This window comes from Vulpes lagopus, chromosome 20 (assembly GCF_018345385.1).
Source record: "Vulpes lagopus strain Blue_001 chromosome 20, ASM1834538v1, whole genome shotgun sequence".
Taxonomy (NCBI): domain Eukaryota; kingdom Metazoa; phylum Chordata; class Mammalia; order Carnivora; family Canidae; genus Vulpes; species Vulpes lagopus.
Genome location: NC_054843.1, coordinates 10,365,970 through 10,387,567, shown reverse-complemented (window position 1 = coordinate 10,387,567; position 21,598 = coordinate 10,365,970). Strand labels below are relative to the sequence as shown.

The 21,598-nt window shown below is 43.9% G+C and overlaps 1 protein-coding gene across 3 annotated transcripts in view; it reads left to right on the top strand.

Annotated features, from left to right (window-relative positions):
• Window positions 1-19,994, top strand: part of KCNE2 (potassium voltage-gated channel subfamily E regulatory subunit 2) — a 113,241-nt gene extending 93,247 nt beyond the window's left edge. For 2 of the 3 annotated variants that reach the window (XM_041734724.1, XM_041734726.1), the window contains exon 2: window positions 19,244-19,994. In XM_041734724.1, the coding sequence (XP_041590658.1) occupies window positions 19,256-19,627 (372 nt within the window). In that variant the 5' untranslated portion in view covers window positions 19,244-19,255 and the 3' untranslated portion in view covers window positions 19,628-19,994. Of the gene's footprint in view, window positions 1-12,476; window positions 12,670-19,243 lie in introns of those variants that run through there. The other variant, XM_041734723.1, reaches the window with a different exon arrangement.
• Window positions 19,995-21,598: the final 1,604 nt, after the last annotated feature.

The following is a 21,598-nucleotide window of genomic DNA, read 5'->3' as shown; positions in this document are numbered from 1 at the left end:
CACGGTATAAGCATCTATTTTAGTTACATAAACAGAGTTGTCTACATTTGGATCCCGGGGCTGGCTGCAGGAATTTGTAAACAGCATGGTGTACGAGGCTTGCAGCAAGTTGCCAGGACGCGCTCCTTTCCCACTGCCTGTTGTCCACTTTTCCCTTTTATAGAGAGTCTGGCTGGGAAAGAGAGACAGAACTTATTTGGGAATCGAGGACAATCTCTCCAGCAAATTCCTTTCTCCCACTCCTGCAACCACTACCTCCTCTTCTGAAATGTTGAGGTCTGGTGCAAAATTAAAACTGGTCTTGAGTTATGGGTTCCTCCTAAATGCTAGCTTCTCATAAATATAAATCCAAACCCCACAGAAAACAAACTCGGGGAGAGCTGATTCCCAGAAGGGTAACCAGGAATTTTGAATTTGAGGCAGGTTCTAAAAACTCCTGGACACTGATGTCCCTATCATAGCCAAGACCCTGTGTGACATCGTGACGTCCATCTTTCGCTCCAAGCCAGAGCTTGTAGTAATGACATTCTTGAAAACCACAGAGAAGCAGTAGCTCAAGGGGGGAGAGGGGCATTCATTTTTTTTCCTCTTCATTTAATAACCATTAATGAAGCATCTGCTTGGATGAGATGCTGCATCTGGTACTGCAAGCCTTAGGAGGGGTATGACACAAATCGTTGGCATCGAAATCCAACAAAGGTGGAATTTCAAGACCCATCGCGATAGGTCTGGGGTGGCAGGGACAGTTGAGGTTTACTTGGTACACATTTGCCGAGGGAATAATGAATAAGGGGGTGGAGAAGGAAGCCTGCTTCAATGACTGAAGTCAAACCTCAATCTAAAATTCAACGCAGGTGAACTTGTGCTCAAACTTAGGGCAAGGATCACAAACCATCCCACTTTGCCTGGGGTCGAGGGGATTCCCATGGATGCAGGATGGAAAAGAATTCCCAGACAAACGAGGATAAGTCAGACTGCTTGTTGAAACCCCAAAGAAAACAGAATTAGGGAGGAGAAGACCTGACTAGGAAATATGTGAATTAGGGAAATAAGGGGGCTCTGGGAGCAGAGGCGTGTAAGAGGCACTTGCCTTCCCCCGTTCATGTTTTCGTTCGGGAGAACAAAGAACCAGAACATAATTCATCCACACAGGAAGAAACAGGGCAATTAGGAGATTATAAGGAGTTGGGCATCGCAAGCAAAACAAGAGGACTTCAGTTCTTAAAATAGCCCTAAACAAGCTCGGTAGTAAACACAACTGCAGATATGTTTGAACTTCGTCTCCGCGGAGAACTGCAGAGAGAGAGTCATGGGTTTTAAGCATCCAAAATGCAGTAAGGGTCTGGAACAGTTATCTGTTTCTCAAGAACGTCCATATATGGAAAAGTTGAAGTTAGGATAACCAGCAATTTTAAACAGTCGACGTTTAGTGCAAAGGTTCTACATCCTACCTAGATGCGGCATTTGCTTGCTTTTTTTGCTGTCGAGTGTAACCCTTGCAGTAAGATGTGCAGATGTTAATATTGACGGATTTTCTTTTTAAGAAAGCAAGGATGTCTGCTATTTTTAAAAAAAAAAATAGTTTAATGTGCTAGAAATGCTATAGTTGGGCTGGTGATAGGAGAATCAGCAGAGGGCTTCTGTGAAAAGTCTAGCTGGTCCTCGCAGAGGGAAAGGCTCAGCATTGGCGCCACTCGGTGTCCACTATGCGAATTTCAGGTATAAAACCCAGGGAGAGGCATAATTGCTCAGAAAGTGACAGGAAAGGCCACTTTGATCACCCGAAACAGTATTTTATGCACTCTGGGTAAAATAGCGACCTACATCTTGGTCTTTTATCCTGACACTTTTGGGTTTGATCATGACTTCCGCAGCCGTCTTTCCTTATCTGTCGGACGGGGCGTATTGTGCCAGCTTTGCAGACCGGGGTAAAGACCAGAGGCCCTGAGATGTAAAGCGCCTCGCACGTTCCCTGGCACACAGTAGGTTCTCAATAACTGGAAGTAGCTGAGCTGGAGGCAATGAGTGTTGACAGTATTGCTGGGCGGGAGGCCTGCTGAGCCTGGGAAAGTTGGCTGTGGGCTGCGACATCAGATTGTATTTGAACTTCGGTGCTGTTAGTAATTTCCTGAGAGAAGACAATGCATTAAGAGCCATGTGAGAATTGCAAAGTGCAGCTGGAGCCTGGTTTCTTCAATGGCAGCAAAGCGCAAGGTCAAGTTTCCTGGGTGAGATATTACCACCACCACCCCCTGAGGCTTGAACAAGGCTCTTCAGTCCTGCCCAAACTTTGACAAGTTTCCAGAAGTGTGATAAAGCGGAGGCAGCTCTGCCTGAGACGGGGACACAGAGAAGATGGTGAGAATAACAGAAGTGGATGAAGGGACAAAGGATGGTCAGGTCCCTCCTTAGCATCTGGCTCCTTCCTATGCAGAATCAATCGGCTGGGCCCCATAACCTATAAGGCCTCATATAGTTCTAATCCTTTAGAGTCCTCAGGGTTCATAACTCTAGGTACAAAACATAGAGGTTTGCTGGTGAGGATACAGAGCAACTAGAATTTTCTCTCATTGCTGGTCAGAATGTAAAATGGTACAGCATCTCTGGAAACTAATTTTGGCAGTTTCTTATCAAACTAAAACATGCATCTGGGATCTGATCCAGCAGGTGCACTCTTGAATGTTTATCTCTGAGAAATGAAAACTTAAATGCACATAAGTGTTCATAGCAGCTCTATTCACAATAGCAAAATACTGAAAGCAACTCAAAGACCCTTCCACAGGTAAGCAGTTGAACATCTGTTTATGTTCTAGAGTCCTATTCAGCAGCTAACCATGGACATACACAACCCACATGGATCGCACAGGCATCCTGCTGAGTGGGGAAAAAAAGCCAGTTCCATGAGGTTATGTACTGTGTAATCCTATTTCTAGAACATTCCGGAAGCGATGGATTTATGGAGAGAGCAACCAGGAAATAAGGGATGGGAGAAAAGGGTGCACGTGGGCAAGGGGGGAACATGTGAAGTTTAGTTCCTCAGTGGTGATGGGACAGTTCTTACCCTGATTTTTGTGCTGCTTCCACAAATCTATGTATCAGATGAGGTTGCATCAAACCCCCACCCCACCCCCACTCCCCAACACAGATGAGTGCAGGTAAAAATGGTGAAATCTGAATTTGGTCTGTGGGCTAGTAAACAGCACTCCATCAATACCAGTCTCCCGTTTTTTTAAAAAAGATTTATTTATTCATAGGGGGGGAGGAAGTGGGGAGAGAGTCTTAAGCAGACTCTGTGCTAAGCACTGAGCCCCTCGTGGGGCTCGATCTCACGACCCTGAGATCAGGACCCGAGCCAAATCTAAGAGTTGGACACCGAACCGACTGAGCCACCCACACGCCCCCGGTTTCCTGGTTTTGGTATTGTTTTATAGCTACGTGTGATGTCACCATTGGGGGAAACTGGGTGAAGGGTAGGTGGGACTCGGCATTTTTGCAACTTCCTCTGAGTCTATCATGCTTTCAGGATAAAAATAACACAAAAAGAAGTATATGGAATGGTTGTATTCATGACTCTCTAAAATAAAAATTAAAAAAGAAAAAGAAAAGAAATCAACCCAAAGCCTTGCTGAGGGCTGTTGGCAGTGAGGGCCGGTGGGGAGGAGGGCTCTCCCGCCCAGAGCAGCACGTGGCCGTTTTTATCAGCTACACAGAATTGCTCACCTCCGGACTCAGTAGCTTTATGAGTCATGCACGCTTGACGGCGCAGTGGGGACACAGTGTGGCTGTTTTGAACACCGCAGCCTCCAGTTTAGACTTTGTTTCTCGAGCCCTAGCAGAGGGGAACCTATTATAAACACCCTGCCTGTCAAGCTTGAAAGACCAGAAAAGAGAGTGGACGTTGGGAATTCACCAGAGTGGACAGCAGGTGCCCCCCAGCCATCCCTTTCCTGGATACTTGGTAAAGCTGTGCTTTCTCCTTGAGGATGCTAACTGAAAGCCGAGTCTTTCTTTTTTAATTTTATTTTACTGTAGTAAAAACACTCTGCATGTGCTCTTCCTTCTCAATGATCTTTAAGTGCATGATGTAGCACTATTGACTCCAGGTACCAAGTTGAACAGCAAGTTCTCTGGAGCTTTCTCATCTTGCTTGGCGGAGACTTTATGCCCGTCAGGTGGTAACTCCCCATTTCCACCTCCCTCCAGTCCCTGGCAGCCACCCTTCTACTCTTTGATTCTCTGCACTGACTACTTTAGACATTCCATAGAAGTGGAAACAAGGCAGTGTTTGTTTTCTATGACGGGCTTGTTTCACTCAGTATAATGTTCTCCGGGTGTATTTGTGCTATCACAGAGAAGCTTCCTCTTTTTAGAGGCTGACTAATGTTCCGTCGTATGTGTCCACCACACTTTCTTCATCTGTTGACCTGTTGATGGACTCGTAGGTTTTCTCCATGTCTTGGCTGTTGCGACAAGTGCTGCAAAGAATATGAGAATGCAGACATCCCTTCGAGATCCTGATTTCGCTTCTTTTGCATAAATACCCAGACCTGGAATTGCTGGATCATAGGTTCGTTCTAGTTTTCACTTTTCTGGAGGAATGTCCACACTGTCTTGTGCAGCGACCGTACCATTTTGCATTCCCACCAACAGTGTGAGAGGGTTCCCGTTTCTTCATATTCGCACCAACATTTGTCATTTTGCTTTTTTTTGATAGCGGCCATCCTGACGGGTCTGAGGTGAAGCAAATTCCTAAAGCTACTACTAGCTTTGGAAACCAGCAGAGGCCTAGAGATGGTTTTCTCCAAGACCAGGCAAGGAATCATGGGTTTGTTCTAAATTTTCAAGGACACAGAGTTCTTAGAAAAGATTTTGTATGGGAATAGGTGCTTCCCAGGGAGTGCCTGGGGGTCTCTTCTTGCCCTGGAGACTTTTTGGCCTGGGCTTCTGTCTTTGAATTAGACATAGAAGCCCCAGAGAAACCCCACTCAACACTAGTGCCCAAATGAATGACTTAGGAATGAGGAGAGATGTTGCCAATTACACATCTGGAAAGAGTTTCATTGGATGCACTAACAGGACCCGGTTTCTAAGCAAAGATAGGCCTGATTCTTGGCAAAACCAGAAAAAAAGACCCCTTCCTCTGTCCTCTTCCTCACGTTGATCTGCTTTTCCCTACAAGGGGAAGCTTTCCCCGGCTCCTGGGAGTGAACCCCCGTGGCTGTCCCTTGGGTTCCAGGCTTCCCTCCCACCCTTCTGCCTGGTTTTAATTCCCACATACCTGTGGCCCACACGCTGAGGATTCTTATTTGCTCTGATTCTCTTTCTCATTGAAAATCATCTTTGTGGGGGGCATCTGGGTGGCTCAGTTGGTTGGGCATCTGCCTTTGGCTCAGGTCATGATCTCAGGGTCCTGGTATTGAGCCCCATGTTGGGCTCCCTGCTCGGAGGGGAACCTGCTTCTCCCTCTGCCCTTCCCCCTCCACTGCCTCCACTGCTACTTACTCTCTCTCTCTCTCAAATAATAAATAAATAAATAAATAAATAAATAAATAAATACTTTTTAAAAAAGTGATCTTTGTGAAGGAACTCTAGTATAATGACAAAGTGTCATTTCACTCTGGATTAATGCCCCAGGGAAAGACACTACTAGCGATTCTGGGATGACACATGCCCTCATGCACTCCATTCTGTCTTCATTTTCGCTAATAGAAGTTGAAGACAGTATCCTGTCATTTGGGCCCAGGTCATCTATCTTTGTGTACTTTGGGCCTCCCTGAAGTCGAGTCACGTCAAGGAAAGTAGAGCATGATGAAGCTGAGGTGTCCTCTGGCTTTCCACTGTGAAGCAGGCCTCCGGTTTCTTGCTGGCCAGAGTCTCATCCCCAGAAGCTGGAAGCCTACAAAATTGGGGGAGCTCCTTGGTGAAGGCTCCATCTGTAGAGGATAAAATTTAACACCTAGTTTGCTCTATCAAAAGCAGCATCTCAAAAGCATCCTACCTCCTTCATTGTGAAACAAAAGAAGCCCCACATGTTGGGGGAGTGGAGCCTTGATGAAGCCATATTTGTTGGAAACGGTCAAGCTTATTTTTCTACTTATTGTTGGAAATGATCAAGCTTGTTTTCGACTTAAAGAAGAGAGAACATTCGAGTAACTCTTCAGTCAAATGGTGTCACTGCTTCAGGGACATTGTCAGCTCTTCTAATATTCTGAAGCTGGGCACAGAGAAATTAGAAAATCAGTGTGCAGCTGCATGAAAGTACCAGTGGTTTCTCAGCACAACCAGCTCCAGCTTTTCATAAAACCGTTAGGCTCGTGCTAAAAACATCAAAGAAAACTTCCTAAAAAAAAAAAAAAAAAAAAAAAAAAAAAAAAAAAAAAAGAAAACTTCCTATTTTATAAGTCCCATTTGGAAACTTCACTTTGGAAATTAATGCTCTTGAAATGAGGCAAAGTTTCTTTTCCAAGTATCTTTTTGATTGGGAGAATAATCTTGGTACCTTGTAAATAGATGAGGTGGTGGGTTTCATCGGTTCTGGAATTGAGAATTGAAGTCTTTTCTGAGTTTGGGAAGCACGGAGAGCTTTTGTTCAGCCAGACTTGGGAAAAGCAGTACAGACCAAGCTCTTGCTGTCATGGAGCTCAAGCTCTAGTCAGAGGCAGGAAAAGTAAATAGCAAGCAATAAAATAGGAGAAGTTCAAAATTCAAAGATGTTCCGCACACAGAGTGCAAGCTGTGCACAGACCCCATTCCCACTCTAAGTCAGGGCATCCTCCCACCATGCACTGCCTGACCTATGCCACAGTACGTGGCAGCCCTGCACAACTCAGACAATAAAACATGTTAAGGAAAATAAAGTAGAGTGCCTGGGGACTAGGGTGGGTGCGTGCCAGGGTGACAGGCTGGGACAGCAGGAAAAAACCTGAGAAGATGTCATTTGAAGTGAAAAGAAGTGAGCTGTGCTAAGATCCAGGGAAGAGCATTCCAGGCAGAGGGAACAGCTGATGCAAATGTGCTGCAGTCAGCTGAATAATGGCCCCTTGAGGACCTCCACACCCTAATCCCTGGGGCCTGTGAATATGTTACCTTATGTGGTTAAAGGGACTTTGCAGTTGTGATTGAATTAATAGTTTTGAGATAAGAAGATTATCCTGGATTGTCTGGGCAGGCCTGATACAATCACCAAGGTCCTTAGAAGAGGAAGGTAGGAGGGTCAGTTAGAGGTCAGAAGATGTGATGGTAGGAACAGAGGTTGATAGGATATGAAGAAGGGCCACCATTCCTTCCAAGGAGTTAAGGCAGCCTCCAGAGGAAGTGGGTTCTCCCTCCAGAATCTCCAGAAGGAACCACCCTACCCACACTTTGGACTTTTGACCTCCAAAACTTCAAGATAACAGATCTGTGTTGTTTTAGGTCACTATTTATGGTATTTTGTTACAGCAACAATAGGAAACTAATACAGATGCTACAGTGCAAATGAGAAGAGCAGGGAGGCAGGATCAGGCTATAAGAGGAAGAAGAAGAAAAAAAAAAAGAGGAAGAAGAGGTCAGAGAGGAGACCAAAGGCTTGGTCCTTTATGGCACCAGGCATTCTAGACATTATTCTGAAGATGATGGTAAACCAGTGGAGAGATTTATTCAGAGAATAGCATGTTATTATTTATGTTTCTAAAAGATCACCCTGGTCTGGGGATCCCTGGGTGGCGCAGCGGTTTAGCTCCTGCCTTTGGCCCAGGGCGCGATCCTGGAGACCCAGGATCGAGCCCCACATCGGGCTCCCGGTGCATGGAGCCTGCTTCTCCCTCTGCCTGTGTCTCCGCCTCTCTCTCTCTCTCTCTCTCTGTGACTATCATAAATAAATAAAAATTTTAAAAAAAAGACAGTATTAAAGATCACCCTGGTCTGGTCATTCTTAGAAGTGGATGAATGGGTACAAAGAGTGGAAAGCTGAAGACAGTTAAGTCATGACACAGCCATGAGCCAGCGGAGGTTTGAAGAAAGTAAACTGACTTGGGATGTGTGTTGAGGTATCAAATTAAAACACAAAACCACTAGAGCAGTAACAAAAACAAAACAAAACAAAAAGCTGAATGTATTGCTTTCCAGGCAAAGGAGACAAGTTCAAAATGTCTGTACATAAATGGGAAAAAGTAGGTTCACGGCAACAGGGAGACATTACAACTCAAAATGGTCAAAATTTTGAGAACAGGTAACTAGTTGGCTCATAAAATGGGGTGTAATTCTTCTTTGCATTTGGCTGTTACACTAGTTGACACAACAACCCAGCCTGTTTTTCAAAGAGGCTGGGATGGGCTGCTAAGGTTTTGGTGGGGGGTTCAATGTCACCAAGGAGGCAAATTCATATACCCATGCTCAAGGCTTGGAGAGAGTTTTCTCTGATGGGAGGTAGTCAACAGTATTTGCTAATGGAGTGGGTGTGGGAGTGTTGGTTTGCAACCCTCCCAGGAGCTTTGCTCATATAACCTGAAACTAGCCCCTGTACTCAGAGGGTGGGGAGAGCCCAAAGAGGAGGTGGTCACTCTAGGCAGGTAGGTGGCAGTTTTAAAATTCCAAAGGGAACCTCCATATGAGCCTTGCCTCGGGTGGCATCAAGATGAATGGATCCCTATACCTGCTTGCCAAATTTTAAAAGTTTATAAAGAGGCCTTAACCAGGTCTAGACATGTGCAAGTGTTCTCAACACCACATCATTATCTCAAGGCCATGTTCCTGGAGCAGCCTCTGGGAGAAGAAGAGGTGAGCAGAACCCACATTCCAAGGACAGGGTGGGGTTTGAGGAGCCTCCAAGTGTCCCTGTCCAGCTCAGAGGTCAGTGAATGGTCACATCTTCCCAATGACATCCCCCCACAGGGAGATGAGGAAAAGAAAGGAATCAACACTAATTCTTAGGGTTTGGGCCTAGCTAACTGGGATGGGAGGATGGTAGGGCCACTTTGCTGTGATGGAGCATATGTAGGAGCAGATTTGGTGGGAGAATTAAAAGTTCTGTTTGGACCTTGAAGTTGAGATACCCATTAGACATCCACATGGCGATGTCAAGCAATCATTTGGACATCTGAGTCTGAAGTTCAGAGTAGAAGACTGGGCTTGGGATATAAATTTGCAAGTCAACTACATAAACTTGGATTTTTAAGAAATGAGCTTTATTGTGGTATAATTTACATAAAATTACATGTATCCATTTTAAGGGTATGGTTCAATGAATCTTGACAAATGTGTACACCCAGTAACTACTACCACAATCAAGGTATAATACAGTTAAGTCACCCCATAAAGTTGTCTCAATAATTTGCAGCCAGTCTTCCCCTTAGCTGACCCCAGGAAACAACTGATCTGCTTTCTATCACTATAGAGTCCTTTTTTGCCTTTTCTGGAATACAGAAGAGCTTTTTTTTTTTTTTTTTTTTTTTGCAGATCCAACATCTTTTGCTCAGATAGATAATCTTTTTGAGATGTATCCTTGTTGTTGCTTGTTTGTTCCTTTTTCTTGTCAAGCGATATTCTATTGTATCGATATACTGCAATTTGCTTACCTATTTATCTGTGGAGGGGTATCTGAGTTATTCCCAGTTTTTAGCTACTCTGAATAAAGCTGCTATGAACATTCACGTGTAAGTTTTGTGTGGACATACTTTTTTTTCCATTTATTTTGGGTAAATACCTAGAAATGGGATTTCTAAGGCCCCATGGTAACCTTCTAAGAATGTGCCAAGCTGCTTCAAGTGGTGGTACCATTTTATGTTCCCACCAGCAATGTATGAAAGTTTCAGTTACTCCATCAACACTTGGTGGTCTTTGGCCATTCTAGTAGGTGTGTAAGTTCATTGTGCTTGTAAGTTCATTTCCCTAATGAGTGATGATGTTGAGCCATTGAAGGGTATAGCTTAGTGAAAATGAAAAAAAAAAAAAACCAAAATCATAACTTACTCCTTGAAAACCAAGACTTGTATAGGAGAGGGGTAATTGGATCATCAGAGAACAGTATTTCCATCACCATAGAAATACAAAGTCTAAATTTGGATTTAACTGTAAATGGTGACCTACTGAGGAGGTTGTGGAGAAGGAGAGAGGGTGTGGACTTAGAGCTACCTAGATAAGGCCTGTACGGGATATCTTCTAGCAAGATTGCCTTGAGTAGAGAGGCACTAACTGATTTGAAATTCTCCAAAGACAATTACCCAACTTCCTGCATTCCCCATTCCTTGCCACTAGCGGTTGTCAGCCTTTTGGTTTGTGTCATAGTGATGCCCTAAAAACAGTACTAGTAGCTTGAAAGGCAGGCTCAATTCTAAACAGTCTTCTTATCTTTCGAAGGAATTTTGGGTTTGTTAGTGCTGGATGTGGAACTGAGTAACATCCAATTTTAAATCCAAAAGCAGACTCAACTCCCCATGCTTTAAAAACATATGCCATACGTAGGCAGAGAAGCTCTGTAAAGGTGTGGGTTGCAATTTGATTTTCAAAGAGAACATTTGCTTTTATGAACCTTGCTTTCTAGCAGATACCATTCTACTCTCCTGTTGGGGACAATGCAGAGAGAATCAATAGATAGAGAGCCTTTTGCAGAGGCCAGGGGGGCTGAAGCCTGTCAGGGGGAGACATGAAGCGGCTCTGCCCCCTTCCATTTTCTTCTCCACCCTGCAACTGATGCTTGGATCGTATTTATACTCCGCTTCTGCATCTATTTTGTCAGGTCCTCATCTTGGTCAGTTGTGTGGATTGTGTATCAGGGCATGAGTAAGAGCCATCGAAAAATAAACCACTAAGGAACTACTCTTCACACAGTGCTAGAATGTTCTTTCCCTTGATGAGATCCGGTCAAACTGCTTCTCACTGCCATGTCCTCTTGCTCACCTCTCTTAAAAATAATAGCAAAAGCTAATATATATAAAAACACTTCCTATCTTACTATGTGTCTGGTTCTGTACTAAGTGCTTTACATTCATTATCTCACTTAATTTTTGTGACAACCCAATGAGATAGGGGCTCTGAATCTCCCTAATTTACAGATGAAAAATCCAGAGATCAGGAGCATAATTTGCTCATCTGGTTTGTCAGCCTCCAAAGCCAAGCTTTGGGCCCCTAGGATGTACATTGCCTTCCAGTTCAGCCTCAAATTACTCAAGTGTAGACTTGCACGCTGTTCTGATTATCGTCACCTTCACACCAGGAGAATGCAAGACGGAGGCCGGTTCAGGAGTTAGGGAGACGTTGGTCTCTGCTCCTCATTTCCACCAGCAGGTGGCACAGTTGCCCCAGTGGAATTTCCCTGGGAGCCATTTGGCTTTCATTTCTATGGAGACACTTGCAGCCCAATTGGACCATCAAAACATTTTTGTGTGGTTGCGGTTGACTAATCGTGTTCAGTGAAGACAATCTATGAGGACAAATGGTGTCACGAGAGGCATGAAGTTGCAGAGATCCTTGTATTGCTTTAGGTCACACCTGCTATGTTAACTACTACAAGCTGTAGACAATTTTGTAGCCTTGCCACCTTCCCCTTGCCACCCAGTGCACTTCAAGCCACGTTGCTCAGAGCACAGTTTGATGAGAAAACTCAATGGTGAAACGAAGTTAATTTTACTTTGCACAGCTATAGGGCAGAGTAATGGGCAGCTCTATGACTTTCAAATGATTTTGGCGGTGTGTCACTACCACAGCCACCATTTGGGGGTAGATTCAAATCCTGGCTCTACCTTTCTATGTCATCCTGACCTCTTGACCTCTCTGTGCCAGGACTCCTTAGCTGTAGACCTCAGAGTACCTTTACATTAGGTTGTCACAGTGATTGCATGAGACTAATACAATAAAAGCCTTTGAGTAGGACCCAAAATGTGATAATAGGTATCAGCTCTTTCCAAGCCCCACTCTGTCCAATTCCAAGGACTCCCATCAAGATAGAAAAGGATCTTTTGGTGAGAAGAGCATGTTCAGCTCTTTCGAGGTCTTTACATAATTTGCTGGTCTTGCTTCCATGTCCTCTGTATAGTACCTTTATTGTGGCCAGTTTCTACTGTACAAGATAACAATGTTGCTATAAAGCCACTTGAAAATTGTCTCAAAGGGGGTGTATTTAAACAAAATTAGGTTTTTTTTTTTTTTCAAAATTAGGTTTATGAGGAGGTGGTTAGAATAGGGCTGCTTGCCTGGAAGCATACTGACCTTCTCCTCAACCCACACCCACGCAGAGATGGCCACGTTCAGCTCAAGTCTCTCTGGGATGCTTTCCCTCGGCATAAGTTCTGCAGGGAATGGGGCTTCCACTAAGCCTTTTCCTGAGGAGGGGGGCTCACCGTGCTCAGAGAGTGTCCTGGCTGGTGCTGGCATCACGGGGCCCGAGGAGGGCACTTGTGTTGCCTCTACCCAATGCCAGACTCCCAAGCAGGCACACCCCATCAGGCACCAAGGTTAATTCCCAACTGCTGGCCGGTATTTAACTTTCCACCTAAGATTAGATTAAACATTTGGGTCCATAAAAGCCTAGATTGTAGACCGCAGCTGACAAAGGCTTGGTTGGCTGCAAGTTGAGGGTACTCAGCAAGCTGAGATTTATGCATAGTCCTCGAGAGCTTGCCAACACCAACCAGGAGGTTCAGATCCACCTGGCTTTGTAGTAGGGGATTTAATTACTGCTCACTCACTGCCTAGGTAAGCTTCTATTGCAAATTCTTTATTTTTTGAGAAATTAAGTAACAAAGTGATTTTCTGTTTCCAGAAATTTATAAAAGGAATGATATTCCTGGTATAAGATGGCCTTTCCTTCTTTTTTTTTTTTTTTCTCTCTCTCTTTCTATTCTTCTCTTTCTTCTCCTTCCTCTTCTTTTTCTCCTGGTCCCCCTCATTCTTATTCTAATTCTTGGTAATGCTTTCCTTCCTCATTTCTTCATAATCAGATGAAAATTTTGAAAGTGTTTTTACAGAATGTTCATGGTAAATGCAGATAATCATATTCTTTTCTATTCTTGATATAAAAATGACTTCAGGGTGCCTGGGCAGCCCAGGCAGTTAAGTATCTGACTCTTGATTTTGGCTCAGGTCGTTATCTTGGGGTCATGGGATCGAGCCCATGTCTGGCTCTGTGCTGAATGTGGAACCTGCTTAAGATCCTCTCTCTCTTCAGGATGCCTGAGTGGCTCAGTGGTTGAGTGTCTGCCTTCACCTCAGGGTGTGATCCCAGGGTCTGGGGATTGAGTCCCATATCTGCCTGTCTCTGCCTCTCTCTGTGTATCTCTCCTGAATAAATAAAAAATCTTAACAACAACAAAAAAGATCCTCTCTCTCCTTCCTCTGCCCCTCCCTGCCACTGTGCACTCTCACTCTCTCTCTTAAAAAACAAAAACAAAAACAAAAACAAAAAAAAGCTTTCACTCTTGTGTTAGGCCCAGGTGATGCTAATGATTCACCATCTTTCTTTCTTTTATTTTGAAGATTTATTTATTTGGGGAGGCTGCAGAGGGAGAGGGAGAGAGAGAGTCTTAAGCAGACTCCCTGCTGAGTAGGGAGCCTGAGACACAGGGCTTGATCTTACTACCCTGGGATCACCACCTAAGTCAAAACCAAGAGTTGGTCCTTTAACCAACTGCACCACCCAGGTACCCCACCATCATCCTTCAAGAAAACAGAACTTCGGATTTTGGGATCAAGTGGGTGTTACTTTCCTCATAGTGCCTAGATTGTCTCTGTTGCAAATTACACACACCTGTGACAAGCACAGTTGGAATTAGGGGACCATTATGTGTCCTGAAACAGGGTACAACTAATTGGTGTATATGAGCTGAAACCGTGGTCTTGGTCTCATTTTCTTTTTCTTTTTTTTTTTAATCCAGCTGAGCTGCCCAGCCACAGGCGATGGAAACAGGGCATTATTGCAATGTGTGACCTCTGCTAGGGCACAGTGGATGCTGGGTGCTAGCCTGGGTGACTCGGGTTTCTAGTTCCAACATGCAAGTTTTGTGATGCTGGACAGGTGATTTAAACTCTGTGGTCTATAGTAACTGCACCTGTCAAATGTGCAGGCCAGCCTAAATCATCTCTAGAGGCCCATCCTGTTTTTTGAGCAAGAACTATTTATTGAAAATGCCTGAAAATATAGGTCCACATATGTTAGGCTGGACCATATGAAGTTGCCAATACTGACCATATTTAACGTATGAAATGACAATTTCATATGGTTCAATAGAACATAATATGGTTCAACAATTTCAGATGGTTCAACAGAACATAAATAACCATCTTTGCATTGCTAAACACCTGTTATGGTGTTCTACTAAGAGGAAGGATAATATGTGTGCCGAATATGATCAACGTCTATCAGTTAAGAAGTCATTCTGGGTATCATAAATTTAAACCTATTTGAATGTTCTAGCATAATCTCCATCAATAAAATTGACAGACACAATGGACTACTCAGCCTTGTCTCATCCAACAGGGTTTAGAATAGGAATCCCCCTTAGACTCAATTTTTTCAGCCTGGCCAGGAGCCAGGTAGTTAATCTACCTGAGCCCTTTTCACCCTATGATTAAGTTTTATGAAGAAACACCTCCCGATCTGCCTCTTTTTTTTTTTTAAGATTTATTTATTATTTTAGAGAGGGGCTGGTAGGTAGAGGCAGAGGGAGAAAGAGAATCTCCAACAGACTCCCTGATGAGCACAGAGCCCCATGCCATGATCCTGAGATCATGGCCTGAGCTGAAATCAAGAGTTGGATGTTCAACCGACTGAGCTACCCAGGTGCTCCAAGAAGCACCTCCCTTTATCTGCTTTGCTGTGAGCCTTTGTCCATGTTAGAAGAGCTGAACAAATGATCAGTATTAGTTCCAGAAGCATGTTGGTGAATGTTGCCATGCTCATACCATGAAACAAACCCAAACAACTCCAGTGGAATCCAGCACTGAGGTTCCTCAACTCAAAGATACTTTGTCACAGAGATACTTGGCTGGGCTTTAGGGGGCCCAGGAGTCCCCTGAAATTAAATGCATAGCTTTGTATGAACATATGTATGTTTTGGGGGGGGGAAGAGTAAAATCAAATTGTTTAGTTTCATTTTTCAAGGAGTTTGTGAATCCTTTCCTCTCCTGCAAGTAAGTTGAGAATCACCATTCTAGTAGTTTCCAGTTGAAATCCATAGTGCATGCGAGAGGAACAATTCATTGATTCACCAGACATTTAGTAGAGATCTGCGATGCACCAACCATGATGTAGGGCCCTGGGATTCAAAGATGAGTAAAGCAATAGATCCCTGCCCCCAAGCAGCCCAAGCTCTCATGTAATTATGATCAAAGTTACTTAAGTTCTCTGAACATCAATTTTCCTGTCTGTAAAGTGGAGGCAATAATCCCAGTGTCATAGAGTGGTTCTGAGTATGACATGAATGAACACACAATGCATAGGTCATTGAAAACGAGCAAACAGACAAACATGGCAGTTTGCAGAAGTAGCACAGACAGGGGTCTCCAACTCAGAGGTCCAGGGAAAAACTTGTGGATGAGGTGACCACAGATGGGGGTTTCTAAACTACAGGAGCTTTCTGCCATTTTTGTGAGTCTGGAGATACTCAGCTCCTTTGTCCTATAGAGATTGTATTTCTTGGGACTGCTGGGTGACCCAATGGTTGAGCGGCTGCCTTCAGCTCAGGGTGTGATCCCCGGGGTCCTGAGATCAAATCCCTCATCGGACTCCCCGCGGGAAGCCTGCTTTTCCCCCTGCCTATGTTTCTGCCTCTCTCTGTGTGTCTCTCATGAATAAATAAATAAAATCTTTTAAAAAATAATAAGCTGCTTTTAAAAAAAGAAATTATATTTCTTTCCTCCTCTGCAGGGTGACTCAGGCACATCAGAAGACCAAGATTGCTTCAATGCCCTCTCTTCTCTCCTTTGGGCTCCATCTCCCCTCTCCCCCCTCAATACTTGCTTAAAATTGCCCCATTCCCATTTTAGCTGTGCAGTCTTGAAGCTTCCCTTGAGGCACCCTGTCCCTAATGGTCTCGCCAGGCATCGAAACATAGCTCTCCTATTCTCCTATGTCCCCATTCTCTCAGAATCCTGAAAAAAAAAAAAAAAAAAAAACCAGGCTAACGATTGAACACTCTTGTAAGTCAGGCGCTGGCCTAGATTTTTCACAGGTGGTGCCATTGCTTTGATGAAAACCTTCAAAGAATGGTGTTGGCAGTGAGCGTGCCCTATCCTACTGCACTTCCCATTGAAGACCGGACCTTTACTTCCTCTGCTCAGAGGCATCCCTGGTGGAATTCCAAGCACAGTGACACAGCCCACAAAGGAGATATGTGGGAGGAGGGTGGACAGAGGAGCTCAAAGCATTTAGGAGCTTGCAGTGGTATCACATCTCTGGGGGAGACTCAGATGCAAGGCAGGGCCTCGTGTGGCCCAGTACATACTGGAGTAGTAGTAAAAAAAAAAAAAAAAAAAGTGCTGTCTGGTATGCAAAAATAACTAGAATAGTTCCAATCTTGAGAGCACCTTAGAAAAAAAAACTCTGTAATTCTCTGCCCAGAAGGGGATCCTCCCTTCCCCTTGCTAGTTCTCTGCTGCCCTAATTTTCCTCAGCATCCTCCCCCAGACCAAATTTCCCGCACCACTCACTCCTGTGACTTCTCTACCCCCTCACCGGCCCTTAGTTTTATACACTTAGCTCTTCTGCTTCGTTTTTTTTTTTTTTTTTCCCTCATCTCTATGCTCTGTGCAGTTTTCCATTTGGCTTCACAAAAGGAAATAGAATTCTCTCTAGAGGGTGCAGAAGGGGGAATGTACAAGTTGGCAAAATCACAATTTTCTTCATTGGATGAAGACGTGGAGGAGGGTTGGCAGAAATAGAGGGTGACAACTCTCATAGGTGAAGGAATCATATCTGTAAGACTAGCCCTGACATAGCACACAGGGGTGGGCGTTGTCTTTTAATTGATGAAACAAGTGTGACCTCCCCCCAAATGAGCAGATCTTGTCTCTGGAAGAGCTAAGGAGCCAGTGGTCATGTCTTGCATAGAATCAAAGCCAGCTTAGCTAAACTTTTTCATATACGCTTCATATACTCTTTGCCCTATATTATTTTTAGGGGGAAGAAAGTATGTCTCTGCTACATTGCTCGGAAAATGTGCTTGGCATGTACTTCGGGGCAATCTTATTTATTTGTCAAGTTTCTTTTCAAGTCGCTCTAGGCTTTGTGTGGATGGGAGAGTGAGAGGAAGTCCTGAGAGCTCTTTGAATAGTAGGACTTAAACCATCAGATTGAAAAATTCTGTTACCTTAGTTATAGTAATTCTCAATGAATGAAATGTTGGGAAGGTGTCAGAGAAAGGCCTGGACGTGTACTTGTGCCCCTTCCACAGGTGGGGAGATTGAAACATCTCTCCTCATAATAGGAAATGAAAGATATGTTAAAGAGAAGGGATATTGTTTTCCAAGTGCATTAGGCAAACTCCCTGTCGGGTTGTTTGGGCTTTTATTGACTGGGTGGACCTGTAGGTCCTGGCTAATCACAGGTACACTTCCTGTCTACATTCCTTCCAGTCTGTTCACACCTGTTTGCTCCATCTATGCGCCATGTTCAGCTTCATTCTCTGAGCTCCCTTATCACTTTGTTCAGACCTCTTACAACTCTTTGTACTTCTCATTGCCATTTGCTTGCAGTTCTCCTGTTACACTGAGCTTCCCCAGAGAGAAATCTCATATTCATCATCTCTGCATTTCCAATGCCTTGCCTATGCCCGGCACATCCATTTATTCATTAAACATCCACTATGTGCCTTTGATGTATCAGGCTCTATGCCAACATTTGCTGTACCAAGACAGGCAAAGGTGATATGAATTCTGTCCTCGTGGAGATGACAGTTGAGTAGGAGAGATGACACCAAAAGCCAATAATCATGCGCGCACACACAAACACCCACACACCAGCAATATACACACATCATGAATGCATATTGTGACAACAGCTTTGAAGAAAAAAAAAATAAGATGCTATTGGAGAAAGTGGTGGTGGCAGGGGGTGAGGGGCAGAACTGATTTAGAGCAGGGCCAGAGAGTTTTCTCAGAAGGGACAGTTAAGCTGGGACCAAAAAGATAAAGGGGGTAGAAGAGGGAACAGAAAGGAAAAATTATTCCAGGGTGAGGGAAGAGAATGTGTAAATGTCCTGAGGCAGAACGTTTACTGACTTGGAGGAAGGAAGGCCAGTAGGACCAGTTGTCATGGGGATAGAGTAGTTGGATTGGGAAAGTGGTCAGGGGTGAGTTCAGGCCAAGCCAGGTGAATCCTACGAAGAAACTAGGATTTTATTTTAAGTACTACAGGAAGGTACTGAATCGTTTCAAAAGCAAGAGGATATGATTCAATTTCCTTCTTAAAAAGAGCACAGAGACAGCTGTGGAGGGCACTGAGGGACAGATATGCCCCTAGGAGACGGTTTTGGGGAGGCTGCATTGCACTGTGTTGTGTCATCGAGGTGAGAGATGTTGGTGGCCAGGCAGTGCCAGTGAGGAGGGAGAGGAGAGTTGGATCTGAGGAATATGAATGGTCTCTCAGGTCGTTTCATTGTGCCACTTGCCTAAGACACTTCTTTCAAATGTAGACGTACATACTCCTCTCTTTGGGATTCCTGGAAAAAGCACTGTGTAGACAAAGGAGATGGAACAGACAGCAAAATCCGTCAGTGCCCCTTGCAATCCTCTGCCTCAAAATTCTCCGAAAACGCGGGCCAGGCATGAGTCACCTCTTCATTCCCCTGATGCCTGCCCAATGCCTGTGATGAACAAGGCATTATGCTAGCCACTGTGAGGTGACCCATCTGTTTAAAAAGAAAGTAGTGCAAAGTGATTGATGAAAATTTGGAACATGAGAAAAGTATAAAGAAGGAAAAAATTTTCGTTAGGTATACCACCATCAACATTTTGAACTATTTCCTGTCTTTTTCCCATCGTCATTGCATGTTTATGTTTATTCACATATGGAAATGGGGATACTATATTTAACTTTATGTCCTCTGTCAAATTTTTATTGTCAGGTATCCTGCACGCAAAAAATGCATGTGCAAAGCTTAAAGAATAAAAAAAAAATATGCACTTAATCAATCACCAGCTATGTAAAGAATAAATTATATTATCTCCCTCTCTGCCTTCCCCTCTCTTTATCCCTTCAAGTAGCCAAAGCTAGAAAGAATCGGCGTCTTAACCTTGTTCTTAACCTTGTTCTATTTTATTATTCAAATTGCAGCAGGAGGGAGATATGCCTACTTTACCCAATCTGACACAGACCCTGGAAGATGTCTTCAAAAAGATTTTTATTACTTATATGGACAATTGGCGCAGGAACACGACAGCTGAGCAAGAGGCCCTGCAAACCAAACTTGATGCTGAGAACTTCTACTATGTCATCTTGTACCTCATGGTGATGATCGGAATGTTCTCTTTCATCATTGTAGCCATCCTGGTGAGCACGGTGAAATCCAAGCGACGAGAGCACTCCAATGACCCCTACCACCAGTACATCGTAGAAGATTGGCAAGAGAAGTACAAGAGTCAAATCTTGAATCTAGAAGAATCAAAGACCACCATCCACGAGAACATGGGTGCAGCAGGGTTCAAAATGTGTCCTTGATAAGTGGGAAAGGCATAAGGCTAACGTCTGATATCCGGATATGAAGACATGCCCCTGCCATGGAGAAAATCCAAGCTGCCATTGCTTAGAAGACACTAAGTTCCTTGCTTTCTGTTGAGAATTTTCATGGAGATCATGTGGCTGCTCTATTAACACTGATGACATTTTAATCCCAGTGATTTATACTTGCTCATCAGAGCCATATTTTATGCTGAAGACTTCTCTTACTTTCTGGGCAATATAAATGTCATCTGAATCGATGTCAGATTTGACAAATTTTGTCAAGTTAGTGAAAATAAAGTCAAATCTGAAGTAAAGTGCCTGTATACTGGCAGTGGGGATAGAGGGGTGGCTAATAAATCACTGAACCTTCTCGCTTATGAAACATTATTTCCTATGTGACAAATTAACTTTACAAATAACCTAGGGTAATAGTTCACTTAAAGAAGTAGCATCTTTAAGAAGTACCCAGTACAACAGAAACATATTTTTTTTAATTTTTTTTTAATTTTTTATTTATTTATGATAGTCACAGAGAGAGAGAGAGAGAGAGGCAGAGACACAGGCGGAGGGAGAAGCAGGCTCCATGCACCGGGAGCCCAACGTGGGACTCGATCCCGGGTCTCCAGGATCGGGCCCTGGGCCAAAGGCAGGCGCCAAACCGCTGCGCCACCCAGGGATCCCCAGAAACATATTTTTAAATTAACATTTAAAGTTTTCCAGAAAACTTAAAAGTTCTTGTTATTATAGAAAAAAATAAGGAAAGGTTGTAACATTGCTTTATAAATAGCATTCTTTCGATCCCATTTATCTTCTTCCATTTATAATTATTTATTATATTATTTATTTATATTATTTATATATAATAATTATTCTTACTTCTGTTTCAAGAGACTGATGGTACAGAAAGTATCTGAATTGCTGATGTTGTGGCATCAGCAAGGCTAGCAAACTAGCTAGACAGTTAGGGACACCTAGATGGCTCAGTGGTTGAGTGTCTGCCTTCGGCTCAGGTTGTGATCCTGTAGTACCGGGATCAAGTCCCACATTAGGCTTCCTGCATGGAGCCTGCTTCTCCCACTGCCTATGTCTCTGCTTCTCTCTCTGTGTGTATCTCTCATGAATAAATAAATAAAAATCTTTTTTTTTAAAGAAAAGCTAGACAGTTGATGATATCTAGTTGATGATATTTTGTATTATAGATGCCAGCTCACAAATTAGGTGACTTCATCGTTAAAACCAAGCAATATTTAACACCTATCTACTGGGGCCACTAGCATAGACCCCAGGAGGTGAACAAGACTCTGAGCTGGAGCAGTCTACTCATTAGAGAGAGTCAGGTACGTAAACATCACGATGATAGGACATGACAGGTTATAAAAGAAACACTGTGGGCAGAGCTAGAACAGGGACAGGAGAGCAGGCCTAACTTAGTGAAAGTCTACTCTCTGAGTAGCTGAGAGTAGGAAGTCAGAGCCAAGACCCATGTATGGGGCCTGCTTTGGGCCTCCCAACTTACCTTTCTTCTCCGCCATCTCCCCATCAGCCGGGGCACAGCAATTGCGTGTAGAGCCTCAAGTCTCAGGGTACTAAGACAAAATTCAAAAAAGAAGCCCTTCTTCAAGGCATGCTTGCTTGTAGGATGTCTTCCATTGGCTACAAGGATTACATCTCCAGAGTGGGGTAGCTACAACATATGGGTTTCTTGGTAACAGATGCGCAATTATGCTAACATGAGCATTATGTACAGGGTTATGGAAAGCCACTTACATTCCCAGAGCAGATGTGGCAAGAGTGGCCTCCTTCTTCAGATCAGAAACCCAGAAATGCTATTGCACACAGAGCATTCATCCCAGTGTGCCCAGAGGGGCCACTTCAGCTACAAAATCCTGGCCTTGGGTCTGGACCCAGACAAAGATCCAAGGTTTCCACCAGGTGACCAAGACTATCTTCTTCACTAAGCTCTGGTCA